The sequence below is a fragment of the Melospiza melodia genome, chromosome 8, assembly GCF_035770615.1.
Source record: "Melospiza melodia melodia isolate bMelMel2 chromosome 8, bMelMel2.pri, whole genome shotgun sequence".
Taxonomy (NCBI): domain Eukaryota; kingdom Metazoa; phylum Chordata; class Aves; order Passeriformes; family Passerellidae; genus Melospiza; species Melospiza melodia.
The window spans coordinates 313745-338588 of NC_086201.1; the positions used below are offsets into that span (position 1 = coordinate 313745).

Below are 24844 nucleotides of genomic sequence, written 5' to 3' on the forward strand. Positions count from 1 at the left end.
TTCCTAGACTGCTGTAAACATGTTCTGCTTTGCTGTGCTAAAGCACTTCATCACAAAAATTTGCTCTTTTAGGGATTCTGAAAGCAAAACACGAAAGAAGAAAAAAATTGTTAAGTCTCATGATTTATTTGGAATTGTCTTATTATTGGATGTCAATGATTAAAAAAAAGGACAGAGGGAATGTAAAAATAGGATGTAAGTCGAATCTGAAGAAAGGGGAAATGAAGTAAAAAAAAAAAGGAAGACAAAATAGACTAAGAAACCAGTAGGTATTTATAGCACAACAATCACCTTACGAGTGACTACTGTTGGCTTGGATCTTTAAAGCAGAAAAAATGAAAGGACATCCAGTCTAAACTAGATCTCTCTGATATTTCATTCTGTATGTATGAGGCAGGAAATAGTTTTGAAATGCAGCAATTTCCTCCCTAGAAAAGCAACTTACTTTGCAAATATTAAAGTTGATAGTGCTGCAAATCTCTGCCCATAAGCATTAAGCCTGAAGTGGATGATGGCAATTTTGATTGGGAAAATAAATTCTTTCAGGTAAAATGATCTGCAGGAGAGAGAACAAAAGAACCCTACTCTGAAGTACTTGGCCAGGAGTAAGGGGTTTTGATATTCATGTTTCTCTGCCTCAGCAGAGAAATACTGATTTTTTCAGTTTGTTTACCTGAGCCGTTTGTTACTGCACAGATTGGAGAGGTGAAATTTCATTACTTACCACATAAGGCAGTCATGTAGTGCAGCTTTGGTGCGCTGCCTAAAGCATTATAATGATAAGGTTTAGTGCCATTGTACATCTGTTCTAGGAATTCTTGGGACAAGCATGGGAACTTGGTTTAAATAAGAAATTTTAAGTTCATGTTGACTTCCTACCATATTAAATATAATATGCCATTTCTTTTTTTCTTTTTCTTCCACCCTCTTTACTTAATTTCCTTTGTCACTTGGTATATCTTTAAATCAGAAGCTGTTGTGAAGTGAAACCATATTTATATAGTACTTTTTGGTGCACCTTATTCTTGACAGGCAGCCCTTGGCATGACCTCAACAATGCCACTGTGCCAGCTTGGATTTGTAAACCTGATTTTATGTAATGATTTCATTTATTTAGACTTTTACCTGTTGGAAATTGTTAGACTGGTTTGTCTGGGTGAGAAGAATTAGCAAGAGAATAATCCTTCTGTGGCCGTGGGATAGTGCAGTTGAAATCTCGTGCCTTTCCTGCCATCCTCAGTCCCATTTCCCAATCACATAAATACCAAACTTCAGAGGTGTTCATCTGATGCTGGGGATAGATTTATTTTAATGATAGCAATTTGTAAATGACTGAATTAAAAATGAGTTTATATTGTAATGGTTCTATCTATTTTCAGAATGTGTTTTTTTTCATAACAGAGGCAGATGTGGGAAAGCCTGGGGACAGACACAGAATTTTAACTGTGATAAAGAGACAACAGTCATTTAAATTTTCCTGAGTGGCGATCTCAGCATCTCTCAAATTCCTGGAGATTTCTCCTTTATAATCTATGTTCTACAGGCAGGTTATTAGTCGATTGCAAAGTTTGAAAAGTCACTTGGCAGGAACAAAAATCACTATGCTCCCAAAGCAGACTGTCTGTTCTAATCCAACTAACAGCGATTAGCATAATTATACCCCAGTGTCGTGGGATGACAACCAGACATAGCCCACATCTAAAACAAGCACTTAGCACGCAGACATATGGAATACCTTCCTCATGTGTCATATTTTAAATCACACCTCTCTGTTGTTAAGATCTATTGCTCATGACTCTGCAGTATTTTCCCTTCTCTGTCTTATTCCCAGTATTTCTTGTTTTCAAATGTCAGAATTGCTAAGTTGTGGATTCTGGGGCAGGTATATAGCACTTTTTTTTGTTTTGTTTTTTGTTTATCATGCTTTAACTTCCCCCATCCTTGGTTTTATTTTCTGTTCAGCACAAAGTTAATAATATTATGAGAGATCATTTGTGTTAAGTGTCTAAAGCAAGGAGAAGTAAAGGCAGATGTTTTCAGTGGGGTTTGTACTGATATAATTTTTCACTAGTGCATGTAGTATATATTTGATAAAATCTGGAGGATATGTCTGGCTTCACATCTGTAAATCTTGCCTGTTTCTTGTAGGAAAACTGACAAGTTCAGGTCTTGGTTCTGATCTGGATGCTGGTTGTTTCTCAGACCAGAAGAGAAAAAGAAGTCTCCAGGCTGGAAGGTAAAGGGCAACATCATTAAGCAGAGGAACCTTACTGGCTAATTTTAATTTAGTTTTTTTTTTCTTTTCCCCACAGAAGGACTAAAAAGACATACTTTTGTCATCATATGTTTTATCCACCTAAGTGCCCGTGTTTAAAAAGTATTATTGGGCAGTGGAATAAGTGAGTGAATTCTAAAGAATTAGGTTGCAACACAGATAGAGGCCTTTGGAATTTCATCTTAATGGAGATCAGTTTCTTCTCAGAGTGTGATTGCTTTTTGCCAATGAATAGGCAGATAGTTCATTCCACAATCTTTCTGACTTTGAGAGCTAGCTGAAAATTAGCACGTTACAGAGCCTGCTACTTGTCCTGTTCTTTCAGACACGATTCATATAACGTGGGACAGACCAGAAGGGGATGTTTCATACAACAGAACAGTAGGTATAACAGTATTTACTAGTGTCTGGGGTGCCCTGGAGCAGTAAGGAGATATGGTGCCTGATATCATTGGCCTGCTGTAGGACTAGCACTGGTCAGTGAACCCTGCCAAGCCGATCCAGCCCTTTGGATGGCTTCAGAAGTGCTACTGCTGCAGTCTCCCCAAGGGACCCCTGCTTTGTTTTACACAGCACTATCAATTTCTACTGGCGTGACAATGAGTCCACTATGGCTGCACACTAAATCTTGTGATGTAATTACCAACTCTACTCTGAACTAAAATGCCATTAACCAAGCCAAATAATTTATTTTTTTTTGATGGGATAAAAACCTTAATAAGAGCAAAAAGAAAACTCAGTATTTTTTGAAAATGCATGCATTTTAAACTAGTGAATGCCCTATAAGTTGTATCTATCTCAATACAAAATATTTAGAATCTCTAATAAAGTATGGATGTCTTTGGATAACAGACCTCATGAATATTACGTTGATGCTAATTGTGAGCAAATGAAGAACCATTCTGCTGATTTCTGCCTTCCAGGCAGACAGTTACTTAGCCCCCCTCCATGGCAGTGTTTCGAGAGGTTTCCAAGTGGGGCAGCCAGCACTGAGTCCCTCCCTCACCTCTACCTGATGGCCACAAATGAATCCCTGCACTCTGTGTTGGGAAATGACCAGTCTTCCAGCACATCTCTGTGACAGCTTTCCCCTTGTGCCTGCTGTTGTTGACAGCTACAGGAATCTACTTGTAGCTACAAAGTCATGTTTGCCTTGTTTTACAAAGATTATTCATGTTTATGTTACCTTTTGTGAGCGTTAGTCTTTGATACAGTAACTGAAATGAAGAATGCATGCTTGAGTCCTGCCCTCGGCTGAGATGGATTCTCTTCAGTCTGTTAACTGTGATGGAAAAAATCATTAGCCTTTTCCCAGTGCTCTCCCATCCTTCTTCAGAAGACTGGAAACCCTGAAAACCCAAGGAAAATGCAGCGATGTGGAGCAATAATGGTGGTTACAGACAGGGTAGAGGTAACAAACTGTAGAGCACAGGAGAGTTTGTGATTTAGTTTCTTAAAATAATCAAACATATTTTTGGAAAGAAATCCAAGCAGACTGTAGTCAGAATGGAGACCATCATTTCTAGGACAGCAAGGTGACCTCAATTTCCTTCAGAGAGCAAGAGGAGGGGTAGAGGAGTGATGGAAAGAAAGCAGGCTAGAGTTCTGAAGTATCTTGGATTGCCAATACAAAAAGTACAAACAGAAGTCTGAGGAATCTTGGTAGGAAGGTGCTGGATTTGGCACTTTGGGCCACCAGCCTGACACATTCAGGACATTTCCACTGGAGAGAGCTGGGAAAATGGCCCAAATGTTTTGATATGTTTAACCTGCTTAAGAACATGCAATTAGACTTAATTTTCATGGTATTTGTTTCTGAATATCACACAGAGAAAATAATAAGAAAAAAATGAACAGGGAACAGCCTTCCATGGATGAGACTTCCATATTTATTGTTATTCCATGTGCATAGAAAATGGCAGTGAAGTTCCTTATGAAATAGGCAGGGAATGGGAGAGGTATGGATATACTGGACTAGACTTTGTGCTTCAAAATTACACTATTCATATTTTAAAATTTGGGCTCTTTTCTTCTTAGAATTCACAAGAATTGAATTGGTTTCAATTCTTGATTTTGGGTTTTGTCTTTTTGTTTTGTGCATGATATTTCAAATTCCTTTTCCAATGACACACTGCATTACAAATGGATGGCACTTGAGACCAATGTGGCATTTCCATATTTACACCAACAAAGAAATTTACATGACGCAGTAGCATACAATCCTGACATTCAATAATAGCAATAAAACAAGGGCAGCCATTGGATTTTTTCTGTACAAACTATCAGAACAAGACTTTTATTCACATTAAAAAAAATCGGCTTTAATTTGCTCTGACCTACACACTTTCCAAATTCATCATACTCAATTCTCAAACCTTTCATCACATCGCCCACACCCTCACCAGACTACAGGAGCTACAAGTAATGATACCTAACACCTAAGCAGAGCAAAAGCATCCCTGCCAGCTTTTTCTCCTGACAATTCCTCACTCAAAAAAACCCCCAAAAAACAAAAACCCCAAGACCAAAACCAAGCCACCCCCCCCCCCCCCAAAAAAAAAAAACAACCCAAAACACCGATCATCCTTTTTCCTTCTTTTCTTTCACTTTCATATTTCTTAACCAAAACAACACGGGGCCATTCCAGTCCTTCTCAAGCCAGACAAGAAGCACGCTGGGTTTTTCTCTCTGTGCTACACCCAGGAGTCAGGAGAGCCCGGGTACTGTTCTGCTCGGTAAGAGGATCGTCTGGTGGAATAAAAGTCTACATAATTGGTGGTTGATTTCAGTCCATACTGTGTTGTGTAATCTGAAGTAGCAGGAAAGTGAACTCGATCGTCAAAGTAAGGGTCCTCGTAGCTGTGTGGGGACTGCAGGTACAACCGATAGGCATCGTAGTTTTTCCTGGTGGTATCTTCTTGGCTGTAGTACAATTGCTGATGCTGCTGGTAAAATGATATCAAAATAAACTTTCAAAAATATAATTAGCAGAGAAAATACTTCACCCAAGTGCAGCTCTACCCATGACAGTAATGTAGGTTCCAAACCTCCATGAAATATACCTAGGGAAATGGAGGAACTGCCCCCCTGAGTTTGCTTTGTGTCTCCTCCTACATCACGTGAAGGGAGTAACTCCAAAAGTGCAAAATTTTCGAGCTCAAGTACAGTAAGTACAGAACCTGGCCATACCCACCAAAACCAGCCCAAAGCCAATCTGAGTCAGAAAAGAGGTCTCAGATCCCACTGCAAGAAGGTGCTAAAACACATGACTCATATGGAACCAGCCAGGCTCCAGCAGCCCTGAGGCCCTGCCAGCTCAGTGAGCCAGGACAGTGGAACGGGGATGGGGCCAGAGCCCCAGGCTTAGCCCCTCCTGCTGGGCCTGGGCAGCAGCGCTACCTGAACACACCCCTGGGCTCACCTGCAGCCGCCGGTTCTGCTCTCTCGCTGGTGAGGAATAGGAACTGATGTAAATTGGTGAAGCTTTGCTAGAACCTGGGGGAAAAAGGTTTAATGCATAATTTCAGTCTTTATTCATTCAGCCGGAAGCCTATTGGTTTTTATCTTGCCTTTTATGCAGCACCCATACTATTAAATCTGCAGATTTCAGTACCTGCTAATGATACAATGGAATATCAGAATGAAGGCAAATGCCCCTCAGCAGCATTTACAGCAAAGCCAGGAGGCTTATGTTGCTGTTTCTCATTTTACAGACTGAAAATCTTTAAAGCAAGGAGTTTCCTTCTCTTTAGTCACTGTCATCTATTGTTTCGCTACTTGTGTGACATAGTAGGGAAGGAAAAGAGATCGGAGAAAAATGAAATCTTGATATAATTTAGTAATATAATAATATACAATTGCACATTAAAATTTATAACATCATCATTATAATATAATGTACATAATGATACAATTTTCTGTTCTAGTATTTTAAATAAAAATAAGAATTCCAACTGCCTCTCACCTCCCAGGACAGAAAGGGATCTGTTTTACAGTTTTACAGAGGACAGCAGAGCTGGTGACACCCTGCCCTGTGCCACAGCCAGGGAATACAAAGAATGGAAAGGGAAAGCAGCAGCTGGTAGCAAGCAGCCTGCTAATGCAGTAGTCTGTGTATGACTGTGAACTCTTCCCACAAGGGATAGTTCCCCTCGTGGAAGTTCCAGAAGATGCTCAGCTGGTGTCTTACCAGTGTAGATGTCTTTATGTGCAATGACATCGCCCTGGCTACTGTAATACTGCATAGAAGGGTGCGTCCTGTCGTACTCGGAGCGAGGCTCTCTGATTCCCAACAAAGCCGGGGACGAGGACGTGCTGCCAACTGACAGGAAAAGAGAGGTTCTCAACATTGACAACAAAAGCCTTTTGCACAGCCAGCCTTCCTCACCACTCCCTGCTCCAAGTGCTCACTACCAGGGAATGGGTAAGGACAGAACAGCTGGAGCTATTTCTGGGTGAACACCCTAGAGCTGCCAGCAAGGTACCAGAGACTGCAAGGGGCAGTCACTGCTCTGTGGTGCTCACAGGCAGACACAGGACTTTTGTGACTCTTATAGCCCAGATATGGGACCTTACCATGCTAGGACATCACCTGTGTGGAGGCAGAAGATGACACTCTGCTAATGGTGATGGTTTATCTAAGTTAAACACAATACTTAAGGCTACCCTGTCACTTGTCCAACTTACCTGGCCTCAGTGACGCCTGTATACACAGTTGAGTCCTGGGCATGGTGTGCTCTGGGAGGCCAATGGCCATGGGGGAATCCCAGCAAGGGATCACCGTGTTCCTCAATAAGCAGCTGAATCTCAACTGCTGTTGTAAGAAGTTTGTTCTGCTAAATCCTCCCTGGTCTACATATCCCTTGGGCTTTGTTGGCTCATAAAGACTCTAGCAACCGGAGTAAAATAGTTAAAACAATTTCTATAAATTTTTAATCAAAATATTAGTTCAATGATAGTCTTCCTCCACTGATGTGTCCGTTACATCATAGCTCAGAATTCTGTGTTTTTATGGATAATTTAATTACTGGTATTTTCCTGGCAGATTCATGGCTAAATATGCCATGTTGTTAAAAATCTGATGTGGGTCAACACAATAATGTGTGTTTTAATGATGAAGTGACTGAAACAAGAACAACTGTTTCAGGCCAAGCATATCTGTTCCAACAGGCATCTGCTGTGCTCAGCAGGATGCTGCACAGCCCCTCTGGGGATGTGGGCCTTTCACCAACTTCCACTGACTCCCTTGGGCTTGGCTGTGCTCTGGAGCAGAAAAGCAGACACTTCCTATTAGGAATTTTTACTAAACCCTCTTTGAAATACAACATCCTCTGAATATTAAATTAGAGCTGCTCATCTACTTCCTACTTGTCATTCAAAGAACTGGAGTAACACCGTTGTTCTGCTGGTGTATCTTGGGAGAGAAATTTGACAGTTGGTGTCAGAATATCCTTTTACACTTGGGTAGAATCCAGTCATTCCCTGAGCATAAGCTGTACTGGCTTTCTTGGTGGGTGAGGGGATCTCTGGCACAAACACCACAAGAGGTTTACTTCTTGTAGGAAAACAAATCCCTGGTGAAGTCCTTGTTTTTCAAGTCAACCATGTCATAAAGGAATGTGTGAGGGCTGTTACTTTTATGTAAATAAGCAATTAAACAAGAGTGTTGTAGGAACTGGTCACTAATGTTAGCAGTCACAGTAGGTAGGCATTTCTCAGTATTAACAGAGATCTGCTCTAGATAGTTTCTAGAAGAGTAAATTGGGTAAAATTAAATGCCATATGATGACAAAATAGAAGGCTTCAGGTGGTTTTCTATCAGCTGTCTTGAAGATCTAAATCCTAGCACTGAACACATTGAAGGAACAAAGGTGACAAATAAACAAGGAAGAGTCAGAAAAGTAAGAGTTTTGGGTTTGGTTGCTCATTCTTATGGAACATGACCACTCCACAATCCCCACACAGCACAGGAGAAGTGGCTTTGAACGGGGCAACGGTCGGTCGGTTGGTAACAACATCCAGCTCTATTCATCGAGGATTTCACTTTGCAGGAACAATTCAGGGAGCACTCAGAGCATGTAAAGTACTTTGCTTAAACAACAAGGAGCAACAGCCTGACCTCTGTGTTTTAAGTGGGATTAGTACCAAACTGAGAGGTGTTTGAGTTAAAAACATGGGACAGCAGGTCCCCTTCACCCTCCCTGACTGACCTGACTGCATGACAGGTGACATCTGCTGATTGGCTGTGGATAGAGAAGGATGGGATTTGAACCTCTCTCGTTCCAGTGTTGATACGGGTGTAATAAAGTGACTTTGAGTCCATCCATCCTATGGAGTGGCAAAAAGAAAAATACATCAGAATAAGGTGCATATTATAAATAAATGAGGAGTTTTTGTGGCACCATTTTCCAGTGTAAGCTAATTTTACAATTTACCTTTTTGTAAATGCTCCGGAGGTCTCGGTACTGCCACAGCGTGTTCAGTACCTGGGCCGCCGCCTTGACAACCTTCAGTGAGGACCTGAGGAGGTGAAGATAATGGCAGTGTGACAAAGCCACTGAATTCCACTTCAAACGAACAGTGTCCCTGAGCTTTGTAACAGCCTGAACCGGCTGCCGTGGGGCAAACCAGACCCTGCATCACCAGCGTGAGCACAGCCAAGCCAGCAGCCTCACCACAGATGGGGCTCCTGCTGCCCCATCCACCAGCCACAGGGGCCTCCTGCTGCTGACCCACCACAGGCTCACAGGTTTCCTTTCCACTAGACAACCATGGTGCCAGCAGAGAACTCGTCTCATGGCCTCCCTGGAGCCCTGATACAGCGGGCAGGACCAGCTCCCCTCAGCCAGCGCTTGCTTGGCAATGCTGTTCGAGGGCATTCCCCTGGCCACATTCTCCTGCCACTGACCAAAGGGCTGCACTAGGTACAATTCATAGTTGCTGGGATACATCCTGACTAAGGTGCCCACAGAGTCTGACTTGGAAAAGCTCCAAATATTAATCTTGTAGGTGTTGAAGAGGTGACTGGCTAACTCATTGAACCTGAACAGGTCCCATGACCATGGTAACTGTGAGCAGCTGTACAAGCCTCCAGAAGCCTGGGACAGAGAACACTGCCCAACACAGTGGTACCGGTGCCTCGTCCCTCCCAGTGAGACTCCAGCTGACAGCTCCTCAGACCCAGGCTGCAAAGGCAGATTTTTTTCACTCAAAAAAAGCATTTCCCTCACTGTTGAGCATTGTAAATGGACACAAACAGGTCAGGTATGGTCTTTGCTGCCTACTTGCCTGTCACCTCTTCCCTTTGTTATGTTGACCAGCTTCTCTATGCCACCGGTGTCGGCGAGGGCCTTGGCATTCTCCATGTTCTTGCTGGTGACCTCGTGCAGGGCGCAGCAGATCGCGGCCACCGTCTCGTCCGACAGGATGCTGGGGCCGTTGCCTCCTGGCAGCCGATTGACCAGGTCTCGCATCGCGTATTTGCCTGGAAACACACCCACAGAACCAGGTCAGAACCACAGCTTGGTCCTTCAGGCTGGAAATTGCAGGATTCAGCATAAAACTGCAGCTGAAGGCAGTGAGAAGCAGCACAGCACCAAAATCCGCCAAGAATTCACATTTTACACAGAGCCCAGGGAGACCACATGACAATTTTAGAATTTTTTTCCTTTTAGCTTAGAAGTCTGGGAAGCTGAATTTTGCACTAAAAGAGGAACAATTTTAAACAAGAATTATTTGGAGAAAGAAGAATTTTTCAAGGAAAAATGTTAGGCTACTTATTATGACTGACAGAGCAATGCATATTGCTGGGCTTCATCTATGGGAGGATTGAAGGAATCCTTACAGTAACTGGAAACTCTTTCTTCTGGATGTTCTGTTCACCTTGTTTGCTACCTGCCAGCGCTCAGCTCTGTCAGGCTCCAGTTGCTGACTGACGCCAGAGATAAGCTACACTCAAGGGACAGTAACTAAGATAAGGTCAAGGTTTCTTCCTGTTTGGGCTGTATTCTTAATTGGATGATTAATTGATTTTATAGTAGACATGTATTTGCACATAACAGTGAATAATGAAGGAGCTTTGCACAAAGTCATTCGCTGTCTATTTGCATAATGTGCCTGAAAGGAAAAAAAGAAACCAAAAGGAATTCTGCAGGCAAAAGGAAACACTGGGAAATTATTCCCACAATGGCATCTGCAGCAATACCCTGCCACTGCCAACCCTTTAGCAAGCTCAGCCGCATGCTGCATGTTCCAACGTATATTGTAATTTGCTAGAATCCTCATCTCATTTCCTTCAGTGTGACCCTGTGAGCCCATTGTTCCTTTCCTATACCAGCAGAGAAGCTCCTAAAGATGATTTCTAGCATGGGGTAGTGCAGATCTTGTTTCAATCTGGCAATGTTTTAACCAATGGTCTGTTTCAGAGTGTGTCTGAGGCCAGAAATTCTTTCAGAGGCACAGCTTTGACAGGGAGAGGGAGCAGGTGGAGGACAATTTCTGAGCTGAAAAGTTTTGCCAGGAACGGAAGAAACATCCTGACAAAAGAATACCACCTGAATCTGACCTGCACAGGGCTGGTGCTATGGAATAGAATTCTCTCTTTACACATTTCTCATTTGCACTGCTGGAAAATACACTCTGAATATCCCAGATGAGAAGCTTCAGAAACAGATAACAAAGTTCTGCCCACCTGTATTTCTCTTTGTGAGAATAACGATCCTCCTATCTCTATGAACAGTTGTTATAGCCTTGATCCCACATTCTATACACAGAAAAAGCTTTTGTCACAGAAGTGAGATTTCCTTATATCACACCATTTGTTAACAGGGTTCACTGAACCCACAGCAGCCTGATGCTGAAGCATGCTCAACACTAACAGATTGAGAAAACTCAGGAAAGCTGACTGACATTTTGTTGGGGTTTTTTAATGCTAGATAAAAAAGGTACAGATGAATGCTTAAAGGGTTAAATATTAGAACTGACAAGACCGTAAGTTTTTTCTAGCAAGCACCTCTGTTGATGACTTAGTTCAGCAAAGACACAGACGATGCTCTATATCTGTTTTCCTGGAGAAGATTTCTTCCCCCCACTCCTGTTAAGATTGTTAACAAAGCACGGCTGTTGTGGAGCAGAGCTGTTCCATCCCCCAGGAACACATGGGAGACCTGCGCCCCCCAAGCAGGTGAGCACTGAGCTCCAAGGAAGCAGAGCTGTGTTCCCATCCTATTTGGCATTGAGGGTTTTTTGTCTGGTTTGGCTGACTCCCATCCAGGAAACATGGCCAGCAGCAAACTAATGTGGCAATATTGCTCTGGAAAGCTGCTGCTGTCAGGAGGACTCACTTATGTGACACAACTGATGTGACACAGAAACATCAAGCGTGCTGTTCCCATTAGTGGGATCTCTCCTTGGCTTCCCCAGCCAAGGTCTGGCATCCCGGTGCTGGTGCTCTCTTGAGGACGGTCTGTACGCACCAATAAGCTCCTTGTTCCGGACGTCTAAGGCCATGTTCCTTAAGGCAGTGGCCACAGATGACACCACTCTGTCGTTGTCCATCCTCAGCAGCTCCACGAGGATGGGCAGCCCCTTCTCCTTCCTCACGGCAGCGCGGATGTAGGCTGCGAACTGACACAGAAGCTCAGTCACCCACCAGCCTCCACAGCACTGCCACTGAAACGGCCTCGGGCAGGGCTGGGCCTCTCAAGCATGCTTGGTCCTTTCCAATAAAAGATGGCATGTTTGATGTGTGCTTTTTCTGTGGTTATAAAGAGCTTTTTCACTCATTCCTCTTACAAAGAGAGAAAGTATCTGAATAGATGATGATTATTGGAAAGGGAGCAGGGGGGTTGGGTTTTGCTTGCAATTATTTTTTTAATACCGATTTCATAATGGTCAAATTGAAAAGGGCTTAGCTGGCTTGCTACAAGCAAAGGAAGCAATTAATGCTTGCTTTGTTTTTTAATTTGTCCATAACAAATACATGACACAATATAGTGTTCTCATGTGCTGCTTTTGTAGCACATTATATACGCAATGGCCAGAACGTATGGAAATAAATAATGGATTATGGAAATAAGGTAAATTTACTTGTCCTAGTCTTATTTCAACAGCACCTCCCCACCAGAATAGAAACCAGAAAATTGTTTTGATCTGATAAGATGAAGATGAAGCTGGAAGAAGCTTCTTCTGTTTATTTAAAATAAATGCCAGCTTCCATATGGCTCTTACTGCCCCTGCTCTTTGCCAAGGCTCTTCACTGTGGAAACATGACTGCAGCACATGAGCACTAATGCACAGACAAGAGAGGAATGCTCAGATGCACACAAGAAAATGGTACGTCCTCCCCAAACACATTCCAGGGTCTTACAAGAAAAATCAAGTGGACTACAAAGAGGAAGAGGAGCAGGAATTCCCTTACCTTCCAATTGCCTGCAGAAAGGTTCTGGAGTGATCCTGCAGAGCCCTCCAGAGTGGCTGGGTTGGAGCTCTCTGCCAGCAGTGTCAGGTATGGCTTCACCACCGATGGGTGCCAGAGCATCTCCACCCCTTTAGGAGACTTGGAAAATCCCGGGATAGGGCCAACTCCATCCCACTGAGAAAGGAATGCAGATTTGTAACCGGACAAAAACTCTGTATTTTCATTCTATGTAGGGCTGGTTTTGCAAAGCTATGTCCTTACCCACCATGAGTCAAACCCCATCTGAGGTATTTGCAGTACATTGAAAATACAAACCTGATCCTCCTGGGAAGTTTTTTTTTTCTTCTTCTTTTTCTTCCCCCAGCAGCTTGGCTCGGAGTCTTTGCTGGGTGACTCTTTTCCCAACAAGTCATCCAGTTCATTGATTCCCAGCAGCCGTGCCTGAGGCACCTCCAGTTCCAAGCGGTAGGAAAGGTTCCTCAAGGTGCACACACAATTCTCCACTGTCTGAACCAAACCAGAGAGACACCATGTCACCAGTTCTTCCTCACACAGACACCAACCAAACCAGGTCAGTAGAGGAGAAAAGGCACTGGGAGCACAAGTGCTAAACTCTAATGCTGGGCCTTGGGCTGTGCTGTAGCTGCTTCTCTGGGAAAATGCAATCTCTCTCAAATCTGACAGTATTTATAAGAGTGGTCTCTGCTATAGTGGCTTATTCTTTAGTATTCTGAAAATGAAAAACTTGAGAGCTTCTTACTGTTTTATTAAGAAACAGATACTGCAATGCTGCTGAAAACAAGAGGTGACCCTCTGTTACACAGCTGAGTTTGGCTGTGCCTCAGTAACCTGGGGCTGGGAGTGACGCCAGTTGAGCCAAGGACATCACCGTGCTCAGCTGAGCTATACAAAGCCCCAAGATCACACACACAGTTTAGCATAAAGTATCTGTACATGAGGCATGCACACACCTTGCTATCATAATCTGAGGTGTTCACACAGGTGTGGATCACGTAGAGCAGCGAATCGACTAGTCCTTCGCAGGACCTCATCTGCTTTCGTGCCTCTTCCCCAGCGGAGCTCAGGTTTCTGAAAGTTGGAATGACAAAGGAACACAGGGTATGCAAGGATATACAGGTAATCACTTATTAGGCAGTCTGCAGAAGGTTTTTATGCAGCTGATTAGTAATTGGTTAGCAACTCCTAGTGACTAACTTGGTAATTTTCATATTTTTCTATTAGAAAAAAAAAGGACAATTGGAAAAGTTGTCTACATGACAGAACAATTCCTTTGTCTTTACAATACAAGAAAGACCTGCTGGATAACATGGTTACTCTTTAAAAGGGAGTATTCTAGAAGAGCAAATACCTCAGGCATCCTGTTGTATTGCGCAGAACGAGGGAAGTCTGAAATTTAATTTTATGATCATCATCAAAGGAGGAGCTGTTCCATCCCGAGTGTGGCACTATCACAGTGTTGGTCAGCGTGGACAGGGCATCTCTAATGATTGTCATCTTCACAGCATCACACGAAGACAAGTTCCAGAGAACCCCTTAGAAGACATTTCCAGAGCAGAAAAGTCAGCAGAGACTTGGCAAACAAACATGAAGCAACACTGACAACTTAAAAGACTTTAATTACTTTATCACTTAAATTAGTAACTTAAATTAATTTAAATATGTGATGTGATTCTAGAGCAGGCAGAACGTGGACAGTCAGCATCCAAAAAGGAGGAAAGCAAGGTGAACAAAGTGAACAGTGGAGGAGGGCATGGCTTTGGTTTGGTTTTTTGCCAATGATAAGGATGGTCTGCCCTGACATTCCTGCCACCTGGCACCATATACCAGGGATGTCAGGTACTGAGGAGCAGAACTGAACATACAAGAAGGAATATAAAAATCCTACGGAAACTTTCTTCCTGGAAACAACAGCAACAAGTCTGGAGCATGTCCCATGAATCCATCAGCTGCATGTAACTGCTATCTTTTATCCTCAGGCAGAAATCCCTAGTCCCCTGCCCAGCAAAATTTCCATACATGACATTGAGACACAGAAGTATGAAACCTGATGTAAATTACCAGCAGACCTGTATATACAAATAACATACTGAAAAGCACTGAATCTTCTTTTTCGTCATGAAATACAGCTTAAATAATTTTTCTGAAGAAATCATCCTTGATTATAATTCAGATTAAATACCATACACATTTACATAGTTTGGATCCATCTTACGAATTCTGCAAGATCTTATTTAAAACTGTTGTCAAGAAAGGATAAAAAAAGACAGTAATAAAATGAATGTTCAGAATCAATAAAGAAATACCTACTCTGTGTGCAGGAGACTCATATGAGGGAAAATCCACCCTAAGTGGAGCTTTAGTGCAACTACCTCAGCATTCACTTCTCCCAATGACTCTACACTCTGTGCTGTTTTAACTGACCAAGATAAGTATCCAGAAAAATACATTACAGCTCTCTGCTGATTTCCCTTGCAAGCTTACCTGTCACCAGCTCTTTGACCTCGCCATCGACTGACTTCCTCAGCAGCCGCAGAAGGGCAGGTATCCCTCCCACGTTCTTCATGGCTATTTTGTTCTCATCAGTGGACTTTCCATAAACGAGGTTCCTCAGCGCACCACAGGCATTCTTCTGAACCTCCAGGACTCTGTGATCCAGGAGATCCACCAGGTGCTTGATACCTCCTAGCCTACAGACCTGGAAAGTGGAATGTCAGGACCATCAGCAGCCACTCATCTCACTCACCTCACTCTACAGATGTAAAAGGCTTTTGTTTTTATGAGAACAGTACTTCCCATTCTACTTCCAGAAGAAACAGCTGCTGAACCTTATTGACTTGATTCCTACATGGGACTGAATCTCTCCCTCCACCCCACTGCAATGGCTGAGGGTCATTTTCAGACACTTGCTGGGTGCAGAGAATTGTTATTGCACCAGTTTTGTTTCCAGTTTTAAAAGTAATTTCCCATACCCAAAATATGTTTTTAGGGAATATTGGAAATAAGAGCTGATTATCACTGTGATCATCACCAGATCATCAAAACTATCAGCTTTTAATCTCCCAGCAACAGTGAATTATGTGGGCTATCTTTTTACAAAAGTTGAACCAACATTTTATTAACATAAATAAAATTTATACTGAAAATAACATCTAGCACACACACACAGCATGCAAATGAAAAAGCAAATTCCCTCAAATCAATTGTGACCTGCAAAACAAGTCACAGCTGTTTTGCAAAAACAGCAGGTCTTTGAATGCAAAGTTTCAAGAGATTTCAATAATAATCTGAATGTTCGCTCAGATGTATTCTGCCCCCATATCACAGTGGCGTAAACAGTTTCCTCCATGTTTCTCTAGGGTTGGGCTCCTTTCCTTTGCTTGACAGCTCACTCATTCCCTATGATGCCTTAAAACACCTTGATAAAAACCACTGAAAGCACTCCAGAGCTCCTGGTTGTTCTTGTCTCCAGTCACCAACAGGTTACACATAGCCAGGCTCTGGCAAACCCACTTTAGAGTTCTGCTGGATGACAACTTTAAGGCAAAAGATTTCCATAGAATTTCCATGCAGCTTTTATGACAGGAAGAATCTGACTGTGCATAATTCCCAGGCATTCAATATTAGCATCCACGTGGTACACACAGGAACACAGGAAGGTCACAAATACTGCGTCATGATGAAACAAAAGGGAAGAGGCAAGAGGCCTGGTTCTCCTGTACCGGTGCCCTGGAAGAGCAGGACGAGCAGCACCTACCTCTGTTTTCACCTTGTTATCCCCAAAGCAGAGGTGCTGCAGATAGGCAGCGGCGTTGGCCTGCACCGAGGGGAACTGGTGCTGCAGCATGTGGATGACCTCAGGCAGCTCCGGATCTCGCCACGCAAACTCCCTTCAGTGGAACGCACACGGAGAGAAGGCATTACTCACAAAGAATGGGGGTTTGCTGAGTACAAGTACTGGAGCATCTTAACAGCTTTCCAACAATTCAGTTTTGTTCTGGAGTAAGAGGGCCAGAAGGAAACCCAGGTATAATGGGAAAGCAGTGGGTCACATCACCTTCCAGTCTTCCAACTGGAAAAGGACACTATATCCAGTGTGCTTCTGTTGGCTTATGGACCACACAAATACAAATAATCACTAAGGTAACACCAACTCAAACATTTCAATCTACAAAAAAATCTCACAAAAGTTAAATATATAATGCAAAAGATACCCCCTCAACAGTGCTGCTTAGGGGCATCATTTCTGCACAACATTCTTCTCACAGTGCTTCATGTTCTCCCTAGGCAGAAGCCAATTACACCTCAACAAAACCTGCACATCCTGAAGTGTTATTGTCAGAATCAGATGCAGGATGTTTGCTTGATTTGAGTTATTCAGGGATTGTAAATTTAAAATAATTAAATAATATCTCCTTCATTAAACCACAATGATTTTGTCCAGACCAATCCTGGAAAAGTCATGAAACATGTCCAGTTTGCAGATTTAGAAACATAGTAATTAATATTTGCTGGGCCATTTGCCTTTTGTAAAAGAGAACTGGAGGGGGATAAAGTAGTATCTTAAGTTTTTTCAGAGTCAAAAATCCAAGTAAACAAAAATCTAAAACAAACCCAAAACCAAACTCCAAAAACAATCAATCAAACAAACAAACAAGCGAACCAACCAACCAACCACCCCACCAAAAAACCAAAAACCAAACCCAAAATAAACAAAAAAGAGAGCAAAGTACGTTCCAAGAACAGTAGCTGGGCAGCTGTTCCAAGACTAATGCTGGCCTGGCCATTCAGGTCTCCCCAGGAGTCCCAGTCACACAAAGGGGAAGCTCAGGTCTGTGCCCACTTTGAACTGCTCAACAAATTCAGAGCTTTATTTTCCATACTAATGACAGGAAAACCCTAGGGGAAACTGGCTTTCTAATACAACTAGTAGCTTTCCCTCTCATTCCAGAGTGGTGCTTCCAACAGCCCCGTCTGAGGCTGTGTGACATGCTCCCCTGCCACAGCCCAGTATGCACATCAGAAACTGGAACCGATTGCATGTGAGGTAAAAGCTATTCCTCTGCAATAACTATTGCTCTGTAACAAGTTAAGGAGGTGCATCAGCAGTGACAACTGAGTCAGAGTTTCCTTAAAGTTCCTTGCTATCAATGGGAAGCATCCCTGCTATAAGTAACTCTTCTTGCCCCCATACCAGAGCAGGCAGCCTCCAAGCTTTACTACCTAGAGGTAAGACTATCCTATTAAAATAATTTGGATGAATGCACCATTCAGTTAAATGAAACTAATTCTGTCTCTTGATATCTATTAACAAATTAAATTTATCAATTTCCACTAATAAATAGAATAACAAAATCCATTAAAGCAGCATTTTCATTGCCGAGATGACAGGACTGGCCCAGACTAGATAGCTGCCCGGTGCTATGAGTCTGCTGTAGATGGGAGCAGGGAATGCAACAGAAAACTTCAGTCTCACTATCTCTGCTTGAGGCTTCCTTGGAGCCCAACATGTCCCCAGGACAGCCCTGGAGGCACAGCTCAGCCCAGCTCCTCAGGATGAGTTGGTTTCTCAGTGAACCAGCAATCTGAGGGACTGAAATTCCCACTAATTCCAAGTCCATACTGAATATGCACACAAGTCCTTCCAAGCTGTGCACAGCCTAGGCTTTGATACTCCCAGGTTAAATACAAGGTTTGAGTGCACAGTGTCTAGAGTAAATTACAATGATGACACTACACTTGTCAGAGGCTCACGCTGTGCACAGACATCTGCAACGTCAAACCAGTAATTATTGCAGAAATATGTGTGCTCACTTTCAAAATGGCACATTTATAAATAGTTTTAACACTTTGTTTTGAAATTTAAGCAAGCTGTTCATAAAAAATTAATTCAAATAAATTAGGTCTGTCCTTTTGAATTTCCAAGCCCCAATTCCCATTCATAGAAAGAGAAAACTCACTGCAGTGTTACAGGTTACTAAAAAATATTTTCAATAATCCAGTCAAATCTCATAAAAGTTGTGTCCCCTGTAATAACTGCCCCACAAAAACAAACATGAAAGAAAAATGTAATACTGAAATGTGTACTAGCTGTTGTTTCTCCCTGCAAGAAGCAGCCCGCGTTCCCGGTGAGTGTTCAATGGGCGCAGGCGGGAGGGAAGCGGCGGGCACTTGCCTGGGGTCCTTGTGGATGCTGTCGATGGAGGGCGAGCGCGTGGTGCCGCCGTCGGGCGCGGGGGGCAGGCGGCCGTAGCCGGGCTCGGGCAGCCGGAACGGCAGCGCCCGCAGCGGCTCCGCCAGCGCGGCCGCCGAGGGCAGCCCGTAGGTGTTTCTTTGGTACGTGAGGGTGCTGCGCTGGCTGGAGGACCGCTGCAGGTTACCCATGCCTAGGACAAAACAGTGTCAAACCAGCCAGGTAACAAACAGGTAACAAGTGTCTGCTGTAGAGAAGGGGCGACACCTGCTTAACACTGCAAGCAAAAAAACCATCAGTCTTGAAATGTGTACTGTGCTCCAGGTTGCAAGTTGATGCCAGATTTCATGGAGCAATTCCTCAGTGTCCCATGCAAATGGAGAGAGAGGTTAGTTACAGAACAGAAGGTTTGGTGGGATCAGACTCGTGCCTCAGCTTCCCTCAACAAGTATTTAAAGTAGGAAATGCATCGCATGCCAACAAGCAGAAATCTGGGTGCAAAGTGTTTTCAAAGTTCATAATATCAATTCACCAACCGTACCAAAAAGGAAAAACAAGTAAACAAAATACATATTGTTGATATGATAGTCTGCTTTTCCTAACTACACTTTCCCTGACAAAAGGTAACATGTGGATCATTGCAAAGATGAAGCTGAGTGGTTCAGGAACAAGAACATGCGTCTTCCAATCTGAACAGAGCTGACGTGGTGGCTCTTGTTCTCCCAAGGAAAGTGGTATTAAGTAGACAAGTAAACAAAGAATTCCAGTTTCTAGCTATATTTCTTCATTGGCACATCCTGACAAACTCCATTTATTCTAGGTTGTGGAAGGCAGGAGAATTGCAAAAACTGGTTGCTCCTTCAGCACTATTCTCTTGCTATTGCAGTTATATTAGCAAACATTAAAAAGGCACTTTCAAGTGTGGGAAAACATGGCATATGAATCGGACAGTTCTCTATAAATAATTCTAGAGAGTTACTTAACTAAATCACTCTAATATTTTAAGAGTTTTTGGAAACCACTATACAGATTATTAATCAACCTTAAAGAACAAACTGCATTGCAACATGCATTACATTTCTCTCTACAGAAAATAAATCCTAATACTAATCTAATGCCTATACTCTTCATATTACATGAGTGGCACTTCTATGAGATACTAGAGGAATATTTTGGTTTCAACAGACAATCCTCAGCTGTAGCATTTATCCTTATGCTTTGTTGAGAAGTTGGATAAAACAGTATTTTTACTGTGAAAGATGCGGTAGGTAATTTTAGTGGCAAGCTCTTGTTTTACTGTATTGATGAATAAAAAAACCCATGAACCAACCCAATTCTTAAGAGAGAGATGCATAGAGAATGCAAGAGAGGAAGCAATAAATTCTGTGTGTCACGAATACACTTATCTGGGATGTACCCATGCATGTGCTACCAAACAGAAAACACTCTGACCCCAGGCTGACAGTGATGTATAGCCCCAAGCATTCCCTGCAAACATCACAAGAGCCTTTTAATTCCCGCAGGTTATTTTAAGCTTCTGTCTCCATTAACTGACACCCTCCGGGTCCTGCTCCTGCACGGCGTTCCGCGTGCCCCCCGCTCCCCGGAGCACGGCCGGGGCCGTCACCCACCGGAGCCGGCGCGGAACAGGGCGGCCTGGGAGCCGTGGTGCAGCTCGACGGCGCCGTGGCTGGGGCTGCGGTACACGGGGCTGTAGAACGTCCTGCCCTCGTAGATGGGCGTGATGTGCATGTCCGGGGACACCGCCGAGCGCAGCTCCTGCCCCAGCTGGCTGTGCTGGCTCGCGTACGAACTCCTCAGGCCTGCAACCAAGCACAGGGACATGCCCACATGGCCCATCTTCAGCGAAGCAACAGAGCTGTCAGGACTGAATCTTTCCTCCTTTGGCCAAGAAAAGGTGTTGTTTAAACCTACCAGTTACAAAGACTTATTCATTAAATTTTTTCCATTATTAAATGGCCCATACTGAAAGGCTTGCTGACAAAGCAGCATTTCCTTGACCAAAAGTTTTGTCCATACACAAACAACTTGAAATTTTCCAACTTATTTTTTTTGTATCATTTACAGTCTAAACCACAGAGAATAAAAGCTGAGTCAGCACACATGGTGCACAGATTCAGCAATAACAGGGTAAGTATGGACCTGACAGAAATCCTGTTGTGACAGAGGGCACAGACTAAAGGGGTTGTAATCATGAAACTGAAACAGTCTGCAAACATCTGCTTAATAGTGGCAGCAGAAATGTAAGCACATGGAGAAAAATCTTTATAAAGATTATAGCCCATGATGTGAGTATATATAAATAGCTGTGCTGCAGCTGGATTAGTATTTTTCACCTTGCTATATATTTAATATTTCATAGAAAATATATACAACTTTGTTGACTTCAGCATTACCACTGCGGGCACTAAAGCTTTGGCAGTTATCAAAGCTGCAGAATATGTGAAATGAGCTATGCAAGGATGATGAAATGATGGAGATTACAAAACAGCTTCAAAAGTACAATGGAGTAGTGATGTCTAACAAAATGTATCCTTTGTCTGTGCACTCTCCTCCCCTAAAATCCCAGACCTACTCTGCCACAGTGTCTGCAAGGAAAGCTTTGGGCCATCACTAAGAAAACGCATCTACAGGTGGTGAGAACAGAGGACTTGGGCAGGCAAAGAGGGCAGCAGGGCCTTTCCCATCAAACTCATTCCCAACCCCTTATCAGACTAGCATATTATTAAGTCTTGCAAACAGAAGCGAGGGAGAAGACACGTTTTATCTTTTACTGAGGAATGAGAGCATTTTGGAGTTTCCTGCACTACAATGGTTCAAAAGAAAAAACAGAAATTGACATCTGCTTCAAAGGGCACATGGTCTCATTGGAAAATCACCTTGTCTGTGCTCATTCAGATGAAGGTCAGAACAAAATCAGTAACACACATGTTAATGAGAACTACCTCTCAGATTAATAGATTCTACCTTTTAGGGCTCTATTTTAAGCTAGTATTAAAATGGTTACCCTATATTTAACTCAAAGTATGAGATAGTCCAGAAATATCAGTGGAAAAAACCCCTAATATTCAGTGGTAATAAACTATATATTTTAGGAAAGAACTGGACATAAAATTAGTTCCAGGCTAGTATGCTTTGCTTTATGTTTAGCTTGCACACACATTTTAAATGTACTTTATCTCTGAAAATGCTGACATACCGCTGTAAGACTCAGAATTTCATTTAGCAACTTAAATCATAAGATTTAATTCAATGCATGGCTAGCAATTAATAACCATAAATCCAGTATTTATGAGGAACTTGTGATTGACACAATGTTTGACGTACAAGTGACCTGACACCAGCACCGCAACTGTGCCCCAGTGCCCCAAGGTTTCACCCACAGCACCAGGACTGCATTCTGGGCTTTCTGCAGCTGGGCTCTGTGCCCGTTACTCACCTGTGAGGCTATCTGGCCGCGGGGGAACCATCCTCTCATAGATATCGTACTGCTGTCCATACGGCTCCACGTCGTGAATCGTCCTCTGCAGCGTGGTCCCCAAGTGCTGTGGAACCGCCGTCATGCCAGAGCACTTCGGGGAAGAGGACCCCAGCTGGGCCTGGGACGGAGAGCCCACCCGGGCTTGCACATCGGCCAGAGCGAGAGGAGAGCCGAGCCTGCCGGCCGCGGGGTACGGGGCAGCGCCGCCGCCGGGGTTGGCCTGCCGCGAGGTGAGCGAGCCGGCGCGGCGCACGGCCGAGGGCGAGGCCGGCCGGTGCGCGCCGTACGGGGAGCCCGCCCGCTGCACGGGCAGCGTGGTGGACGAGTACGCGTGCGAGGGCAGGGACCTCTGCTCGGCCACGCCGGGAGAGCCGTACCCGCTGCCCAGAGACGTCCGCAGCGACCCCCGCGACGGGGACATGCTCGTGCCCACCATGTAGGAGGGAGACTGGGCTCTGGATGGCACCGAACTGACCCGTCTCATCACACGGTTGGCAGCGGTAGTGCCTGAAGGCTGTTGGAAATCAAAAACATTTATGAGTTTTATCACTTAGGTCACAGAGTGGATATCGTTCTCCTGTGAGATGGAGAAGTCAGCAGGAAATGCACACAACTTAATGGTATATACAGGCAGCTGGAGTCTAGCTTTTACCCTAAACCTAATTCCTTCAAGTTTCGCTGTAACTTTTTTCTAACCAATGCTTCTTAGTATATAAAATGACAATTTAACATTAAAAACCCACCTGTTCCTCATTCTCATTTGGCTTGCTATGTTAATCTTCACCTATACTTGCCTTCCTCACTACTCAACCACTCTGGAAACTCAGGAACAGTAATGCAAAGAGTTCTGGTATAATCCAGAAATATTCTAACAATTACTGTCTTACTATCATTCCACTTACTGAAAAAAGAGGGAAAAGCTAGAAACCATAGAATGTACAGGAACACAAGTAGCATCTTCCTTTAAGAACTATGCTTACATACAGGCTAAGTTCTAAGAAGGTTTTCCCCCATTTCACAATGAATTTTGAGTGAGTGATACTTTTTTGATATGATAATAGCAGTGTACTGTGCAGTCAGGAATGCTACTTCACTTCAGCTCCTGTGAATGACCCAGATCCCCCGTGCTGATCCCAGCAAAGGAGTCTCTGCTGCTAGCCCTTCCCGCTTTGTAACCAGTGAAAGCATTAAACAAAAACTAATTTGGTAACATTAACTGCAGCCCATGCAAAGGGGGGCCCAGCTACACAGCGACTGCACAGCAGAGTGCCCAGGGCGCTGGTCAGAGTACCTGGACTGACGCCTGCCCCTCGGCGCGCGAGCTCCTCACCGCATCGTGGCTGTTGAGGGGTCCACCAAGGGAATGCTGCTGTCTGAGCTCTGCCTTGTTCAAGTTTTGGCTGTTATGGAAACTGCTTATTTCCTGGTAACCACTGTCAGAATAAGAATTCATTTGTGTTGAACTTCTTGAGTTACCTACAGACCCTGTAAATATGAAGCCAGCATAAGAATAAAATAATCTAACAAGTCCACCAAGTATTATATAACTTTATTATTTGTTGCATTCATAACTATATTGCATTTTAATACTTTCAATACTTTCAATATTTTATACTTTCAATAGAAATATATTCTAATATTTAAAATGCACACAACAGACCCTCACTTTCATGGAGAGATGTCTGCTCTGGCGAGTAGAGAGTCCCTTGCTCTGCTTCTGTCCTAATATCATAGGCATTGGTGTGAACACCCTCTGACACCTGGGGCTTGCTTACGCTGGTGGGTGGAGGATCTGAAAGAATAAATTGTTTAGATAAATCCAGTGTTTCATATGCAAGTTTCCTGCAAACTCAGTAATGATCATTTTCTCGTACATACTAATGGAGGACTTACACCAAACAGAATCAGTTTACTTGCAGACAGGTATCATCTCACAAACACAATTAACAGAATGTTAATATAAATATCTGAGAATTTTGTTAGATGTAGCTCTACAACTCTAATTTTTCAAATATATGTTCCAGCCGATTTTAATGAAAAATTAATTTATTATCTAGTACACTCTGAAGAATAGAAACACTGTGCAACTGTGCTGCAGTGCCCAGTGGATAGCTGTCCTTGTTTAAGGGCCTGTAATCAATGCCTCCAGATGTAAAAGGCTGAGCTGAATTTCATCCCTGTTTGTGTACTATGAACAGTAGTTGCTGCAAATTTCTATACATATTTTTACTTAGTAAACTAGTATCTAAATATATGCCTCTTAAGCTAACTTCAGTTCTAAGAATGCCAGCTGAACTGTACAGACAAATGACAGTGTTGTAAGGAAAGGCAAAGGAGGCACAGCAATGCTCCTATGGTGAAAGGAAAAAGTTAAAGAGTCTGGAAAAAAAGGACAAAGATGAGGATATTGATTCAACATTATTTTAACAGACACATTAG

The 24844-nt window shown here is 43.2% G+C and overlaps 1 protein-coding gene and 1 long non-coding RNA gene across 8 annotated transcripts in view; one reads left to right on the forward strand and one right to left on the reverse strand.

Moving 5' to 3' along the window:
• The first annotated feature begins 80 nt into the window (after positions 1 to 80).
• Positions 81 to 4824, forward strand: LOC134421072 (uncharacterized). Its single transcript, XR_010028515.1, has 2 exons — positions 81 to 2236; positions 2601 to 4824. It is a non-coding gene; the product is annotated as an uncharacterized LOC134421072 (long non-coding RNA).
• PKP4 (plakophilin 4) overlaps positions 4142 to 24844 on the reverse strand; it is a 65408-nt gene continuing 44705 nt past the window's right edge. For 3 of the 7 annotated variants that reach the window (XM_063161466.1, XM_063161462.1, XM_063161461.1), the window contains 18 exons: positions 24066 to 24197; positions 23697 to 23890; positions 22364 to 22919; positions 20535 to 20726; positions 18886 to 19096; positions 16468 to 16600; positions 15195 to 15408; positions 14062 to 14245; positions 13664 to 13781; positions 13008 to 13199; positions 12693 to 12866; positions 11749 to 11899; positions 9563 to 9758; positions 8710 to 8794; positions 8485 to 8602; positions 6465 to 6596; positions 5697 to 5770; positions 4142 to 5220 (listed from right to left, as the gene is read on the reverse strand). In XM_063161466.1, coding sequence (XP_063017536.1) covers positions 4969 to 5220; positions 5697 to 5770; positions 6465 to 6596; positions 8485 to 8602; positions 8710 to 8794; positions 9563 to 9758; positions 11749 to 11899; positions 12693 to 12866; positions 13008 to 13199; positions 13664 to 13781; positions 14062 to 14245; positions 15195 to 15408; positions 16468 to 16600; positions 18886 to 19096; positions 20535 to 20726; positions 22364 to 22919; positions 23697 to 23890; positions 24066 to 24197 — 3308 coding nt within the window. In that variant the 3' untranslated portion in view covers positions 4142 to 4968. The remainder of the gene's footprint in view (positions 5221 to 5696; positions 5771 to 6464; positions 6597 to 8484; positions 8603 to 8709; positions 8795 to 9562; positions 9759 to 11748; positions 11900 to 12692; positions 12867 to 13007; positions 13200 to 13663; positions 13782 to 14061; positions 14246 to 15194; positions 15409 to 16467; positions 16601 to 18885; positions 19097 to 20534; positions 20727 to 22363; positions 22920 to 23696; positions 23891 to 24065; positions 24198 to 24844) is intronic. The other 4 variants (XM_063161464.1, XM_063161465.1, XM_063161463.1 and 1 more) reach the window with 4 other exon arrangements.